This window comes from Cuculus canorus, chromosome 10, assembly GCF_017976375.1.
Source record: "Cuculus canorus isolate bCucCan1 chromosome 10, bCucCan1.pri, whole genome shotgun sequence".
Taxonomy (NCBI): domain Eukaryota; kingdom Metazoa; phylum Chordata; class Aves; order Cuculiformes; family Cuculidae; genus Cuculus; species Cuculus canorus.
In genome coordinates this window covers 13,494,394-13,511,403 of record NC_071410.1, presented here as the reverse complement: position 1 = coordinate 13,511,403, position 17,010 = coordinate 13,494,394, and the positions used below count along the sequence as shown (strand labels likewise).

At 42.5% G+C, this 17,010-nt stretch overlaps 1 protein-coding gene across 4 annotated transcripts in view; it reads right to left on the bottom strand.

The window, feature by feature from the left end:
- The window catches only part of MAMLD1 (mastermind like domain containing 1), a 130,334-nt gene that overhangs the window by 27,455 nt on the left and 85,869 nt on the right, over window positions 1–17,010 (bottom strand). For 3 of the 4 annotated variants that reach the window (XM_054075748.1, XM_054075746.1, XM_054075747.1), the window contains exons 2-3: window positions 5,892–7,161; window positions 5,464–5,678 (exon numbers count right to left, since the gene is read on the bottom strand). In XM_054075748.1, coding sequence (XP_053931723.1) covers window positions 5,464–5,678; window positions 5,892–7,041 — 1,365 coding nt within the window. In that variant the 5' untranslated portion in view covers window positions 7,042–7,161. Of the gene's footprint in view, window positions 1–5,463; window positions 7,162–17,010 lie in introns of all 4 variants that reach the window. The other variant, XM_054075745.1, reaches the window with a different exon arrangement.

The following is a 17,010-nucleotide window of genomic DNA, read 5'->3' as shown; positions in this document are numbered from 1 at the left end:
ATATCCCAAATGAAATCTGCTTTCCCCCTGTACTTACAAGAGGACTGCGTGTACTCAGATGCTGTTCTCTGCTTTTCCAAACTTAATCAATCTACATCAGACCTTATAAACACGAAGTGCTGCTGAATCAGAACAATCTCACCTAACAGTCACAGTGTGCTGACTTTTCACGGGCAAAAATAATTTCATATAAAATAGGACACCCAGGAAATCAGTCCATGGTATTAACATTTCTGTTTATATTAATAAAAGCTGTATTTTGTATTCCATTATATTTCTTTAACTTTTGACATCTAAACTCTGGGTCAGTTTGTTCTTCATAACAGTGCATTTCTTCTTCAGTTTTGTGTCTATATTTAGAGGGCTCATGCTTAGAAACAAGATTTTTTGTTTAAGTCTTTTTTTCTGCCTAGTACATTTAATCTAGCTCAGGGGTTTTGGTGTTTCTCTGCAACCTATAATCTACTCTGCCAACTTAGATATTGTATTGCTGCATTTGCCACAGTTAAAGAAACACTGTCAAGTCCTTTTCAAAGTTTTTTTCAGTATTCAGCATGTTCTTCACTATCTCATATGCAGTCCACATGTAGTAAAATATAGCCATTTTTATGGCAAATAACATTATTTTTCTCTCTGTCTCTTCGCCTATCATTTTTCCTCTGCCATCATTTTTGGGAATGGAGCTGAAACGAATATACCCTTCACTGACAGTCCAGTGTACAAGTGTCTGGATGTCAGCAGGAATGTGGAGAGCTCTAAAAATGGCACATTTGGTTCCTGCAGTGCAAGTGGAGCTCAGAAATGCTCAGTGTGTCCCACCCAAATGATGGCTATTTATTAGCTACATCCCCCCACCAAAACAATCTTTTAAGCTGTGCTTTGGTTTTCAACATTTTACACACAGAGAAGTGGGTGATACTGCCCTCCTCCCCAAGATTTTCAAATTTTAACTCGGACAAACTTGGCCTCAGAAAGGTAATGGCCACCCAAAGGGTTTCTTTTATTCCAGCCTGACTTAAACTGCAAAGATCACCGGCTCATATTCCTGCCTTCAGGGGAACCCTCCTTTCCGTTCGCAAAGACCCGCGTCTGTTCCTATGTTGGCAGGAATAAAAGAAGAGCTCTTCTGGAACACTGATGTATCAGCATTGCTGAAGGCAGAATTGGGCCCAATATATCTGACATGCCAAAATAGTAGATCTGCAAGTACAAACTGTATTCAGACATGAAAATCAGGGAGATGCCCAACTGTTCAACCTGCCTGGGCAAATGCAGCTTTTCATGCACCCACAAACAGCCAATAAAGTAAAGTGGCTACGCTTAAGCCCACAAAACAGCATGTGATAGTTTGGGAGACTATCTTTGACTCTCTGGCATTTATTACCGTCTTTATACTGTGGATTTATGAGTCCAGACCTTTGAGTATAATTTCCCTCAGCAAGTATCAGTCCTACAGGAGTAAAATGAAAACCTGCACATATCCACAAGAGCAATGTTTGCACCACCAGGCTTTGCAGTATCACACAATGCAAACTGTCAGCGCCTCAATCAATATCCGTCAATGCTCGACAATAAAGACATCGTGCTTCAGATGGGAAAAGATTAGCCCTTATCAGATTTACCAGTTGTCCAGGCAATACAGGATCTAGGATGCAGACTGATTACACTTAAGAGATGTATCATAAAGTACAAAAATGGTAGAGCTGTGAGGCACTAGTAGTAACTCAGCTTTTGAAATTTGGAGACTTTGCTTTAATACGCATTAAAACAACAGCAAAAAGCTCACTCTGGGTCCATGTCCCAGTGACTGTGCTCTTCCTCATGTTGCTCTGCCTGCTACAAGGATCAAATTTCATGGTTTATTGTTCTCCCTCCAACTGGCCACCATCCACATTCTTCCCCTGCACAAAGCTGCACCTCTTGCTCAAAAGAAGAGAGTACTATGCCTTCTTTTTATAAATTTTAGTCACATTTACAAACACACACACAGGACAAGGGGACGACTTTTAAACACTAAACAAAATTCCAGGAAATGCTGTTATTTTTCTTTGAGCAAATTTCTGTGAATAAGGCTAAAAAAGGCAATTTCCCTCCAGAAGGTTATTAGTTTTTGAAGATGCAGAAGTTGTCACCCCTGTATTCTGAATCTTTAATATTTTGCCTTTTAATGAAACAACTGCTCTATGCTCGAAAAGTCCTATTCATCACCTGCCTCAGGAGAGAACTGGCACTGAGATTCTGCAAAGCTCAAATTCAGCTCTGGACAGACGGCTGGAAATCAAAACCACAGTCACTGGAGCTACTTTGCTATAATGGAGCAAAATTGGTACGCAGCAGGTCAGATCCAAAATTTCAGTATCAATGTCTCAGCATAAATTAGAAATCTGTTGCAGGCTAATAACATGCTAGATTCAAAGGAATGTAGCAAGTATCCCAGAATTTTAAAGTTTCCTACCTAGTATATTTTAACTCAGCACTCAGGGTCTTTTTTCTTCCATGAGATTCGCAGTAAAGTTATCAAAACCTAACAAAATGTTCCACCCCTGAACATCCACCATCTTTCTTCGGCAGCTTAACAGACTGTAAAACTGAAGCACTGTCATCTGGTGTATAATTAGTGTAATAAGTCTTACTTGTAACATGAGGGAGGCACCATAAGCTTACCTAACTAGTCTGAAAATGTGAAATGCTCATCACCTGTAATCATTGTCTTAACTGTCCTTGATCTTTACTGATAGCCGTCAAATTATAATAACTCTCTCTCTGACAGTGAGAATCAGCGAGTAATGCAGCACAGGCAGAGCAGGAGGAAAGTCAGTGGAAGAGGGGCTGTTTTGGCCAATTTAAAGAGTCTCACTGCAGGAATTTTTCTCACTTTTTTCTTTTTTTTTTTTTTGCTAATCAATCATGTAGGGGGTTCAGAGGTGTAAGACAAAAATGCAAAGCAGAGAAAACTAGGGCACGGGAAACCTCAGGAATCCAACAGGGACGCGGCAATTCCACACACACAGCGGGGGAGCCAGAAAAAAAAAATATTCTCAAAGGTTACGGACATATGATCAAAACTGATCATGTTACTGCAGTTTAACAACTTAGCAGCCATCATCTGAGATGTGGTAAAACACCATGAATGTATTCTTCACCTAAACTGCCTCCAGAGTAAAACAACTGAGGGACAGTAATTCATGAAGCTGCAGCAACTTACTCACTTTCAATTGCATGCTCTCCCATGCTCCTAGATTCCAATCCAGCAAGACCCTGTATTTTGTGTTTGATTTGGGTCCCACTGAAAAGAAACAGGGTTCCCATGTGCTTAAAGCAATATAATTGCCTCAGGCTCCTGTTGAATTAGCGGCCTTAAATTGATAACCCTATATATATATACACACACATATATATAAAACTCTTTAAAGTGAACTCTATATGCCATATTGTTACATCTTATATATTTGGGTAAGAAAGTCCTTCCCAACTTTCTGTTTTAAACTGCTGTATTGAAGGGAATACCGAGCGTGCACAGCTTAGAAAAGGGTGAGTCGATCTTGATGTGGCACAGTGGAAATGGACTTAATTTATTTACCCTAACAACATGACATTTAGAAACTATCCCCTTTCTCATTGCTATCACAGGACAAGTTTACACCGACACTGAAGAAATCCACCACCGTAAGAACCAGCCACTTAGCAGGGAAGAAAACCAAAGAAAGCCAGGCTCTGGAGGGTATTCTCCTGCTAAGCACCCACTCCCAAGCAGATCCTAGCAAAGCTTCAGAGATCAGTCTCTGGTGTGCTAGGTGATAAGTGTCTCACTCCATGAGGAGCTGATGGAGTGCCTGTGTGCGTGGCTAAGCAGCCTGAAAGATTCTGCTTCCAAAGCATTGGTTCAGCCTAACAAGGTATTTGGCTTTGGTGGTAAAGTTCAACGTTTCCTACTATTCTTCTTCACAGAAAGATCGGTGTTCATTCCTCACACACAGGCTGAGTCCCCAAGCCCTCCCTTGCTCTGAAGTCCCCATTCACAGTAAATTTTTCTTCTAAGAGGTACTAGTGGATAGTGCTCTGCACCGCTCCTTGAGCCTCAAGCAGAAGGTTGCTGGAGAGAAATCAGGGCTGTGTCTCACTCCTGCCAACTGCATTTTTGCACTTACCAGCTTGGTTGGTATCAAAGATTAACAAAGGGTGGGGAATGGACCTGATCCAAAGCAGGGCACTGCTTCTGGCAAATGCTGGTAACAGGTATTTCAAGTCTGCCTCTTTGCTATTCGGGAGCTGTACTGTTTGACCAGCTGTCCATGAAGGAGTCCTATTTTAACTTTGCTTCTCACCCAGATTATCTTCTCTAGCCTCAGAAACATAACACACAGATCAATTGTTGAAGGGCGCTGTTGTAGTTTGAGGTAAATAAGAGTCAGTTTCGCGACTAACTCAGTTGCTGTAAGTAACTTCATTCTCTGAAAACTAACTGCATGTTTTTGAGACAGTGTTCTTCTCTAAAGTGATAACACAGGGCACTGGCATGCAAAAAGGCCAATGTTTATACTGAACCAAGGCCATCCTCAAGCTGGCAGAAAAGGGGCCGCGCCTATGAGGAGGGGCAAATAGGGTGGGTGACCCTAAACTAACCAACAGAGAGTATTCCAACCCATATGCGTCATACTCAGTATAAATTGACAGATCACGAGGGTCTCACCCTCTTCTGCGATGGCCGACATCCAGAGAGGACCTCGTTTGTCCGGTTGCTCCTGATCCCGGATCTGTGCATTGCTGAACCCAGTTCCTGAGTCCAGCTCCTTCCTACCCTAGACCCATTTTTTCCTGTCTGCTCTGCAGCCTTTGTGGCCACTTATAGTCATCGAGGGGTGGGGGCACAATCTCACATATTTGTATGTATTTTATTACTTTCTAATTATTTTCATTATTATCATTTCGTTAAAGCCGTAGTTTTAGTTTGCAACCCATAAGTGTTTTTTCCTCTCATTTCCCTCTCCCCTCTCCCTGCGGGGTGTGGGGAGGAAGGGATTTTGGAGGCTCAACTGCATGGTTTTAGCTGTCAAATTTGGCTGGGTGGGGCTAAACAGGCACTAAGAGAAAAATCATGTCGCCACTAAAAAGATGATGAGAAACACATTACAGAAACACTTCTACAGCTTACAATATATGCTAAATAAGAATATGCAAAAATAATTTATTTTAGTAGCATGAAATGCGTTTTGCCTACTAGCATAGAGTTCTCCACTGGTCTAGTAGAGAGAATGCATGATAGAATTACAGCACATTTCAACTGAAAAAACAAATAGTTACTTCTGATAACACCAGGATGTTGTTACTGCCTTGTCCTTGTATACACTGTGCACACCCCAGACGTTCAGCAATGTTGCATTTGTAACACAAAGGAAAGTAAAAAGAAAATGAATGACTCAATATTTTTACATAAGCCCTGTAGGACAGAAGAGGTTTCCTCACCTGTCTGCTTTGCGATGGCAACGTGGCAGGCTGCATGTGTCTCTGCATCCGATGCGGCTGTATCAGCTGTCGAAACTGCTGCTGGAGAAACTGGCTGTTGTTAGGCTGCTGGGACTGCTGCGCGGCTGGAGACTGCTGCTGCTGCTGGAGATAGTGAATGAGGGACTGCTGCCCTTGTCCTGCTGTCAGAGGTGACATCTTTTGAGTTGCTGACTCTGAGGCAAAGTGAGACAGCGGTTTGGTGTTATTGAAAGAAAACTGGTCTTGGCTAACGGGGCTCTCATTTACCAGACCTGGCTGTAAGCTAGTGGATGACTGTTGCATAATTAGGTTCATATTTTTGGACTGGTTTGTAGTCATTGATTTAAAAAGTGAGCCCTGCATACTTGTGGGGTTGCTGGTGGGAGTGATGTTAGAGATTAATGTACCTTGAGGACTGAAGGGCTGCTGATGCAGAGCTGGGCTTGACAGCTTTTCTGGCCTGTACGGTGGGGAAGGTCCCGTATTTGTGGAGGCCATGCTGGCAACCAAGTTGTTCTGTGGACTTTTAATGTTGTTGGCTGGTAAGCTGGCTGCCGTCAGGGTGGGCAGCATGGAGCTCTGCGGGCTGAAGGGCTGCTGGTTTAGAGCTGGGCTGGAAAGCTTCTCAGACCCATAAGGAGGAGATGGACCATTCGATGGGGTGCTGCTGGAAGTCATGCTTGAAAGCAGAGTGTTTTGAGGACTCTGAATGTTGTTTCCTGGTAGATTATTAGCAGGCATGCCAGACACCATAACATTTTGAGGACTGAAAGGTTGATGGTGTGGGGATGATCCTGCTCTGTAAGGTGGAGACAGACCAGGAGGAGACATAGTTGGCCAGCTGGAAGCCTGTACTTGCTGCTTAGTAGTAGACACCTGCTTGCTAGCTGCAAGCTGCTTTAGCTGCTGAGCATGCCAGTTGGAGCCAGGTATGTTGGGCAAGGGAACTGGAAGCATAGGTGGTGGCTGGTTCTTGCTCTGAGCCGCTGTAGAGATGGGTGATGCAGCAGGTTTGTTTGAGGGAGGAACTTGGAAGTTAGCGCCGGCAGATGATGGTCTCATCTGAGGAGATCCTCCACTGGCTGGATTGCAGCCTGGAGAAAAATCTTTGTTAGCAACATGGTTCTCCAAGTGGGAAGTCTGTGGAGAGGACTTTGGAGTGGTACTTATGCTTGGTTGAGAATGACTCAGCCCAAGTGGCTCTTCAGCCTTGCTGCACAAAATCTTCTCCAGGTCCAGGTCATTGGGAGAAGGATCAGGCATTTTCGTCAGCTCTTCCAATAGATCCTGCAGCTCTTGGTCCACAGACTGTAAGCTGTTTCCTTTCTCATCATAGTGGACAATGCTATTGTTTTGCCCTCCTATTGACCCCTTCTGATTTATTTCCGTGTTGGGTGGCACGGAAAATGGGGAACCAATGCCACCGCCATTCATGTGATTGTTCTCAAGGAGCACTGAATGACCTGCAACTCCCAGCGAAGAAGTGCTGTGACTGGCAGAGAATGGAGAACTTTGCATTTCTGGACATGCCACATTGGGATTGGCACCTTGGCCCATGGCAAGGTTTACGTCATCAAGACAAAGTCTTTTACTGTCATTCGGGAAAATGACATCAGGCACGCCACTGGAGGCAGGAGAGCTATCATCTTCCAGTTTTCTTTTAATGGATCCCTGTAACTGGGAAAATAAAAAAGGAAGAAGAAAGGATCCGTTATTGATCTTATTCTAACATACTCTGAAGCTACGTACTGTAACACTGGGTTGGAGATAAAGAAAATTAAATCATACAATTAAAAAACCAATCATGTGAGGCAAATTCAATCAGGATTTAAGTGGATACAACTACACTGAAATCAAAAGAGTTACAGTCAGACAAAGGCTCAGTCTGACCTGTTGGCCCTAAAACAGATGTTAAAGCTGTAAAATACTTTCTGTCATGTGAACTGGAATAGAAGTTTTTAAAATAGTTTCTGATGCCATTTCAATTAAGACATTATACGTCCTGAATAACAAACATGCCAACATTTTTATGGTCACATTTTTTAGGTCTAAACAATGGCAGATCTGAATGATACCCTGGACTGGATTTAGTGACCTTCCACCAGTGACTTGAATTAAACTCAGATCTGAGACGACTAAATTATTTTACATTCTTTATAGACAGAACATCTGAAATAACTGGCATACTTTATAAACAAACCAAAACCAAAACAAATCCTCAACTATCTATCTAAACAGACTTTAAAGCTTCCTAATCACAGATGTTTTAGATTTTAGAAACCAGCAAATAACAGCTAAACCTCTTGATTTTTGTTTATTCTTCTAAGTCAGAATGGTCTTTGTTCTTTTGAAGGATTACAACTCATTCATAAAAACAGAGTTTTACAATTATATAAATAATTTGATCTATAAGAAACAGGAGAGTTGTAAATCCACAAATCTTAGGGGGGGGAAAACCCTGCCTTGTACATATAAAGAGAGTAAAACTGAAAACAACGCTTCTACTACTAATTCAGCATGATATGGCAATCTCTTCCAAATATAATAATCTGTGGCTTTCAATTTTAACAAGCATGACCTGTATGTCATAGGATTAATCAGACATTAACATTGCTGCATCAACTTAAGGGAAATAAGCATTATGTCCTTGTTTATCAATAGAGGGAGGCAGCATTTAGACAACTATCTAATCAGCAGTGGAAAAACCATAGAAAGTCACCGTTCTTCTAAGCAGGCTCACAGTAAAGCCTCTCCCAGCCCTGGTCCACAAGTGCAAGTCCTGCCAGTCATCTAGTACCATGAAAAAAATTCACATCTAATAACAGTTCATATCAGCAGAAAAGCCCCACCACCGAACCCCAGTGTAATCAGATCCACCCCAGGGTTCTGTGGGTACGAATAACTTCTAAATTTTACACTAATTATTACACATGTCACAGTTTTGCCTAAGAGTCACTGCACCGTGGCCAGCAACTTTGGTGCTCTCAGGCAACAGTGTCACTGGACAATCACTGTAGGGTGTGCGGAGGCTGCAGGTCACAAGGTGCCTTGTGCGGCTTCTTCTGCAACCTGCACATGAAGGTCACTATGCGACAGCCAATGCTCCCTCCAAAATTCAGCCAGTCTTCAGGCAAATGACCACAAACGTGCATTGTTCTGACTTGTGAACACAGGACACCTGCCCGGTGGCTCACTCAGCGGGACTCACACAAGTGCTCTCTTATCACTCATTTCTAAATTGGTAGGCAGAGAGAAGATTGCATGTTGGTGCCTACAGTTGCTTAGGCCATAGATGCAGTTTAGGATTACTATCAGATTTTGCCATGCTAGCATCCAGCTTATACAGACATTAGGAGAGTGAGAAGGTACAATTGTACATGATCATCATGGCAGAGAGAAAAGCAGGTCTGCATACTACAGAGAGCTGCTGATCAGCTTTTAAGAGGAGTCCACCTACCCTCCATCAACAGACACAGCAGTTCTGCATGGCATTGTGGCAAACAGACCTTTTTATAATAGAAAGATATTTTCCCCTAATCGTCTAAGAGTTACCCCTTACTGGAGCAATCAGTGCTTCTCTGCTGTGACCTCCAATTGCATTGCTTTAACATGGTTTGCACTCAAAAAACACCAGCAAGTGAGAATCGATGCCGAAAGGGGAGAGTTGCTTTCGGCACACCATTCACTGGTTACCTGACAACCTTTGCTTGGTCAGCAGTGCTACGCATAGTTTGAATTGTTGCCCTGCAAGAGGCTGCCTTTACATCACAGCCACAGACAGCTGAAGCATCGGCGCTTTGATTATCCCTCTGGTCTGATGAGGCCAGAATTTGCCCAGCTTTAGGAAGTGAAACAAGGTCTAAATCTTCTCCCAGGTGTTGGTCTAATGATGGATGAAATTGTTTTCCTTCATTTCCTTTGCTAAAACTAAGTCTGAGTTGCATGTTTCAACAGATGTTGCCCCTGTGTAGGCTGAAACATGTTGGTAGAGCATAACTACATATATTTAAATCTAGACATGTATAGAGAATCTTTACAGGGGCTTCACGCATCCAAAATAAACACAGTGTGTTCCCAAGTTGCACTCTGGGAACCTTCAGGCAGGAAGTGGTGGGGGATCTCCCATACTTGGCCAGCTGACATGCTGGCATGCGTGTCCTTGCCAGTGCTTCTTTTGCCATAGGACATTCCTATGCTCTGAGTTACTGGGGAAAAATTTTGGCTTTCTAAGCCCCATGAAAAACAGTATTTTAACTGTTGCACTGGGGAGTAATTGTGATGGGAAAACAAAACTCCATTTCCCTGAGATTACTACTAGATATAAACAGATAAAGTAAGGCCATAGCTTTCTGATGGCACGGACATTCCGAAACTGGGACAAGATTTTTTAAATAGGATGCTGTTGCTTAGCCCTTGTGAGAAGCTTGGCTGTAAAGAGAGGCAGTGAAATTAGCTGGGTGTTATGTTCTCTTGAAAAGCAAGACTCCTATTTCCCAGGCGAATATTTACACAAGTACCATAACATCCAGACGATCAGTTTCCCCCAGTGTAGGCAGGTATAACTCCATACAAGTTAGCAGCATTGCTTTTCCTTAAGATAGATTTGACTGTAGCCCCAAATTTGGGAGAGAAAAATATCATTCTTAAAGCAAACAAACAAGTCACAGAATTATTTGGATTAGAAGGGCTGTCTGGTTATCATCAGCCCTCTGCTTCAAGTACACCACAAATGAAAAAAATAGATGACGGTGTTTCACCAGGAGCTTAAGTATGGAGGATCAATGACATACAGAAATTCCTTCTGGGGCTGAACAGGCTAGCGGAGAGGTTTGCCTCAGTATTCCTCACTGAAACCCCTGTGGTTGTGATGCCCGTACAGTGCATTCTGCACTGGGGCGGTCTTTGAGGAGCCAGCGTTTTTCTCTCCAGCTTCCAGCGAGTTCTCTCCGTGAGTGTGCCACTGTGGCAGCCCTCACCAGTCCAGGGGACACTAATGCAGTTCCATATTATGGGGATGCTGTCTGGCCTGGACATGCTAACAAAAACGGTGGCACCAGATCATCACAGAGGCTCAACAACTTTTAGGACCAGGAACTCATGAGCTAATTCATTCAAGAAGCTGCTTGTTGCAGACAATTCATCCAGCACTCTCAGACATCTCAAGACCATCTTTCTAACACCCATCTATCATTTTCCAGACTCTTCCCCTACTAAAAACATTTTTACTGCCCACTTCCTTCATCTGGCCCTGGGCTCCCCAAGAAGGAACTGATTTACTCTAACTCCTTCTGTCATTCTTCAAGAAACCTTACGCTGTTTGACAAAATCAACAGAAACCAAACAGAACACCAGAATAGGTTCTTCCCCTTCCTCTGCTGATCAGCGTATTGGGCGGCTCTGTTTCAAATATAATACCTGACAAGTGAACAGAAATATTTTAAACCATAAAAACACACACACTTACGCTGGCTGGAGGCTGTCTATGGCTAAGTACAGGAAAGCTTAATTCATATGTGCAAGCAAGGACAAGGCGGGCGATCAACAAATGGGCTCTTGTGACCTTGTCAAAATTCATTAAAATGCATTAGCATGCCCAGGGTAACTTCTGTTTGGGAATACCTGGGAAAATAAAGGCAGGCCCTCTGACTCAGGGAATATCCAATTATGAGTTCTCCATTATCTCAGGTTTGCTTTTAGAAGTGAGAGTGCCATGATCCCAGCACTATTATTCTCTCAAAACCAATAGACTGCCTTTCTGGGAAAGACCCGAGCTACAAACGAGTAGCGCTGCTAGCTCGCAATGGCAGTATAACAAGAATATATAATAATTGTTTACCCCGCTCCATCCAAGGAAGCTACACAGCTGTGGTTACAAACATCTAATTTGTCATGCACTACCTCTTTGCATAGAACCAATTCCCTATGTGTGGGCAGAGTGCTCCACTCCACAGGCTCCTCTTGTGAAAGGAAGAAAAGGTGGATTTGGCAAGTGAAACTAGTCCCTGGCTGCACCCTCTCCTAGACTGAGGTCTCTGAAGTTGCCCGCTTGGGTGACTTCTGGCGTCAGGCACTTTCCAAACTCAGGAGGCGGTGCTGGCCTTGAGTAACTTACTATTGCTCAATGAAGGGAGAAAGGAAAGCTGGAAGTGGCAAAAACTGCAGCAGAGAGATCAAACTGTTAATAAATATACACTGTGGTGGTTCCATCGGATTTTAATAACCAACTAAACAGATACTTCTGGACTGGCTCCCTGCCTCACTGTCACTCAGCCTTCCTGCTTTCTTTAATATATCAGCTGTCCTCAGTTGCCATTCCAGCTCTCCACGTCAGCCAGGCTGCCCCACGGTCCTGCTGCTATCCCCTGCTAATTCTCCACCCGCTACTTGCTCCTTCGGCTGCACAGTATCTGGGGGAAAGAGCCACTGCAGCCCGCACAGGAGAGCCTTGTTTCTCCAGCCTTGCAATGATCTGCCTTCCACCAGAAAGAAGCCAAATCTAACAAGAAATTCCTATTTAGGTCAACGTAATGCAGAAATGAGAGAGAGGAAAAACGTTAGATGAGGTTATTTCTGTGCCTCTTCCTGGCTTCTGCAGCCTGTCAGGGATTCAAGCCTTGATTTACAGCAACCGCAGGGTGCTGATTATCGATCTGCAACCACCCCACTCTGCCACTGAGAGATCCAACCTACAGCAGTGATTCCCACACCTGCGCCGCTGCCTCAAACAAGAGCCAAGCCTGGTGGGCCACTGACATTTGGAACCAATGGTGGTAGAGTCGGCACTGCGTTCTCTTTTGCAGCTGGTCTACCTCCCCCATCTCCAGCATGAACCATCATTGCTGGAGACTCTCTTGATGTAATAGCGTGAAATCTATGGATCCATGACTGAGATATCCAGGAGTCAGGTAACGTTCTTTCACTGTGAATCTCAAGGCCCTTTTAACTCATGGAAATCTCAGGTGTTGGCTTTTCTGTTTGTTTGACTGAAGAAAACAGAGAAGTGATGGTAAAAGGAGATGGGGCACATGGGGAAAATGTCAGTCTCACCAGAAATACTGTGATGTGCTAATATGGTGGCAGCTTTCCACAAAGCCCTTCAGAGCAAGACAAGGGTGTCTCTGAAACCTGGGGAATCCAACAGGCTGCTAAAATCTGGCATATCTGAATTATTTTGATAGACATGAGCACATTTAATTTTTGGTGTAAGGGCTGAGCAGTGCAGCAGCCCAAGATGAGTACATGTCTTTTTGCCCAGTAATTTATTTTTCTTTTTTTTTTTTTTTTCAGGTATGTAGTGAATAGTTTTTTCCCTCTGCAAAGTATAAAACATGAGTCTAAGCTTTGCTCAACTAAGCTGACCAGAGAATCTATCACTCTCTGTCTCCTTCAAACACTAGACACTGCCAAAACTGGAAGTATTTGCCAGAGGCAAACTGTTTGCAGCATTCAGCGATCAAGACTTCGGTCTCTGTGGCTTCAACAAGCTTCAGCGAGAGCTATCTGCCCATCAGCCCAAAATGTTTCTATCTGTTCTGACAAAAACAGTCATGTAATGAGAAAATGAAACTGGCAATTTTCCACATAAAACAAGAAAACGTCACAAATTTTTCTCCTGTGCCTTAAATACACAATTTGGAAAGGTTTGTGCTCGCTATCGCTCATTTATCCACACTCTAGATAGATTTTAATGACCTACTAATCTGTGAGGACAGCTCAGGAAAAAAAGTTGAGTGTGTTTGAAAGCTGGAAAGCGAGTCTGATACAATACTACCCTTTAAATGGCAGCAGTTACTTGCAGCACTCCTTAAGCTATCAGACAAGCTGCTTTTGGTAGCAGGCTGGCTTGCACATGAGCAGCAAAACCCAAATGCTCATGGGCAAAGATCCCATTTAACTACGGCAGAACCTGGCACTGTACTAAGTGCATTTAGCACATCTGCAAGTTTCCATTTGTGCGTGCTGGCTGCAGTCTCCTAACAGAAACTCACATGATATAACTGATTCCAAGAAAAAGTGCCTCCTGCTGACCAGTGAGTAGCCAGAGCACTCCCTGACTACAAGGAACACAAACTATGCTTTATCAATGTCACATCTCAGGCTACAAGGAGAACTCAAGGAGGCTCAAGCAATTAAAAGTACCATATTCTTTCTCTGTACTAAGATTAAACATAAGCTAAAATCACATTCTTACTACTGCTTGAGGCTGTTTGACCCTTCTGATTTCAAGTGATTTCAGCATGGATGGATGTAAAGTTGTCATTTCACATTGTCAGGAAAGAGATCACATTGCAATTCCAAGCTACCAAAGATGTTTCACTGCGCTTAAAAATAGAAATAGCCCAACTCCTCAGCTAAGGATCACCAGAGTAAAGTCTGCTTTTGGGTCTTTTGGGTATTTGTAGGCTGGAAAGGTGGCAGATCTGTTCGTAATGAGGTGTAGTAGTAAAGAAAGGATTATGACTGGGGAAAATTCATGGGGTGGATTTCCTTCTATTCATCATGGGCATGGAAATAGGCAACTGGAAGGGAGGATGTAGGAAGAGGAACCGGGGATGTAAGCAGTCATTTTAAGCATGAAAAGACATTGTTTATTAGTTAGCTTGCATGCATATGTGGATTATTTTTACCACAAACTACAGTTTCTCCCAATTTATAATTTACAGTGGCAATATGAAATCTGCCATCTTTAAAACAAGCATATTAACACAGATTAGAAGTTGCTAATTAGGCTACACACATGTAAAATGCCTCCTAAACACCACTGCTACATTTGTAGAATTTTTTGTCCTGTCAGTACAGCAAACATCAGTTGACTTGAGTGGAGTGTGCTGTGATCTTCTGCCCCATTGTTGTCACCACTCATTTTGATCTCCAATTATTCCCTCAGTTAATCAGGAACCTCAAGCTACATTAAAAGAGGAAGAAACAAAAGCTGTGTTCTTCCCCTTAAAAAGGCGGCAAGACTCTCTGTTGTGAGTGCAAAACTGTAGGAACTATCTGGGAAATTGCTCCCATGCCTCACCTGGATGTGAGCTGACAGACACACCTTGTGTATGTTGCTAGAGCCCACAACAAGAGGTTTTGTTAGTGTGCACTGTCACCTCACAGCTACAATCAATTCCCCTTCTCTGTTATATTGCTGCGGTACAACAGGTCTCTTGTTGACTTATATGTGAACTTATAAACGGTGATTGCCGACCGGGCACTTTCTTTTGTCTACGTGGCCTTCCTCCCCAAGTCAGCATGCAGCATAGGAAGTAATCCTGGCTGCAAATACTCAGAACTGCATTGTTTTGCTGGTAAGCACAAAAATCCAAACCATCATGACTATACAAAACCGGAAATATGTGATCTTACAATAAGTTTAAACCACAGAAACTAACAGGAAACTCAACCTGGACCACCAAGAGCTTTTTTTTTTTCTCCCTAAATCGTAACCAAAAATTAAAGGTAAGGAAATATTACAATCATCATTTTCTCATACTGATTTACGTGAATGCAGTTACGCTCATAAAGACAGAACTATATCTCATGTATATCCTGCTTTATACTGGAACACCTTACAGGCTGCACTGCAGTAAGTTTGTGAACAAGGTTTTTCTGATTACCCTTCTGTAAAACTACAGGCAACATCACTCCTATCCATTTGAAGATATCAACGTAGGATTAGTTCCAAGGAGAAAAAAACCACAGCCAAGTATGTGTATTTTGCCATCCCACACAGGACAGCCACATGCAAGAGACCATGTAACAGTCATTGTAAAGAAAAGAAAAAACCCTAAACCAGTATCTTTGCTGACTTTTCAGGTCAGACAGAATCATCAGTCTCATTCAGAAGGCACCAACAGAGATCTGCCCTAACAAAACAAATGTTCAAAGCCTTCCCATCTTGTCTTTCCTTAGTAATTCATCTGCTGTTGGTATTAATGGCACTGTTAAAATGGAAAATTTTCCAAGAGAAAAATTGCTGTTGACAAATGGATCTGGAGGAACAGGACTATTGCTTGCTCCTGTGTTGTACTGCTAGCAGGAGATCTCTGTACAGATGCCTCTTAATTAGTCATCTGAAGACTTACAGCAATCACGTCACGCATACTGTTTGGCTGTAACTTCCACATTCCATTTAATGACAAGCGTTATTAACTAGACAGCTGAAGACAGAACAAGTTCTCTGCCTCTTGGTTTTTAAGCTGTAGTACAAGAGCATTTCTTTCATATCTGGCTGTAAATCAAGATCAGTCTCAGACTCAACGCCTTTCCATCAGTATTACCTCATCTTACCTCAGTTTTAATACCAGCAGTATTGTTTTATATCTTTTTTTATAGTCCATTAATTTCAAAGTCCTATGGAACACTTTATAGTAATTTTGTAGACTACATTAATTTCTCACGGCAATAGCTAGGCTGGAGAATTGCAGATCCTCTCCATTGAGCAAAAAGTGATATTTTTGCTACTTGGGCCTACTGGGATTTGAAAGATACTTTTCTCTCTTTTTTTTTCAGGCCCTAAAACCAGCAAGTTATGCAATGACCACAAGTTAACACGAGCTAAGTATAAGAAACAGGCTGTATGTGTTCCTAAATTACGAGGCAAGTTTACCATTAACCAGATAAAACTCAGTCTGACACTTGTTTGCTGCTATGTATTGCATTATTTTTTGAACTCCTAGAAGACACAACTCTTGCTGTTTTATTAAACTATAGGTTTCATTTTGTCAAAAGGTATGGTTTAGAGAATTAATATTGGAGGCAAAGCCTTCAATTAGGTCAAACCTGGAGCCAAAAAGCCCTAAAATTCTCAGAACAACAAGAAACAATGGGATTTCAGTCTGAAAAAAAAGGCACCTTTTGTTTCAATAGCTGAAGTACTTATGCTTTCTGCCCCAGAGAAGAATAGCTCCAACCTCACCTGTGTGGCTGCACCTCAACACTAACTGCTGAGTGGCTTTCTGCTTACTTTCTGTATTGGAAAGTAATGTTTTACTGCATTCAGAGCTCTTCTCTAGGCTTGGTCAAGAACAAAACTTTTAAAAGTACAATTTAAAGCTTCTCCTAAGTGGTATGAGAAACTGGAACACAACTCTACAAAAGATGGAACAAACCAGCAAGGAAAGGAAATGTCTTGATCAGCTCCTCTCCTAAACATTCATCCAGGGTCTTTGTTAGCCTCCTGACTGTTCCCCTCCTTTCAATAAATAATATAATTAAACAGGATATCAATTAATATAGAACCATGAAAGCAAGCCTCACTTAGTGTAAAAAGTTCATGAATCTAGCAAGCCTCTCACTGAGCCTGGGTGTAGACAGAATTCTTTACACAAACCAGAAGTAGAAATATTTTGTAAAACACAAGAGCCTGGTAGTGAATATTTAATTTGTTTCAGATTACTTCATTTTATCCTACCACTTTCATCTTTCCCTGTACAGCAACTCTACTATTCTCAGCATGCACTAACTGGAAATAGAAACATGGTTCACTGGCAACGTTACTTGCAGGCTTCCTCCCTGGACCAACGAGACGTCCAG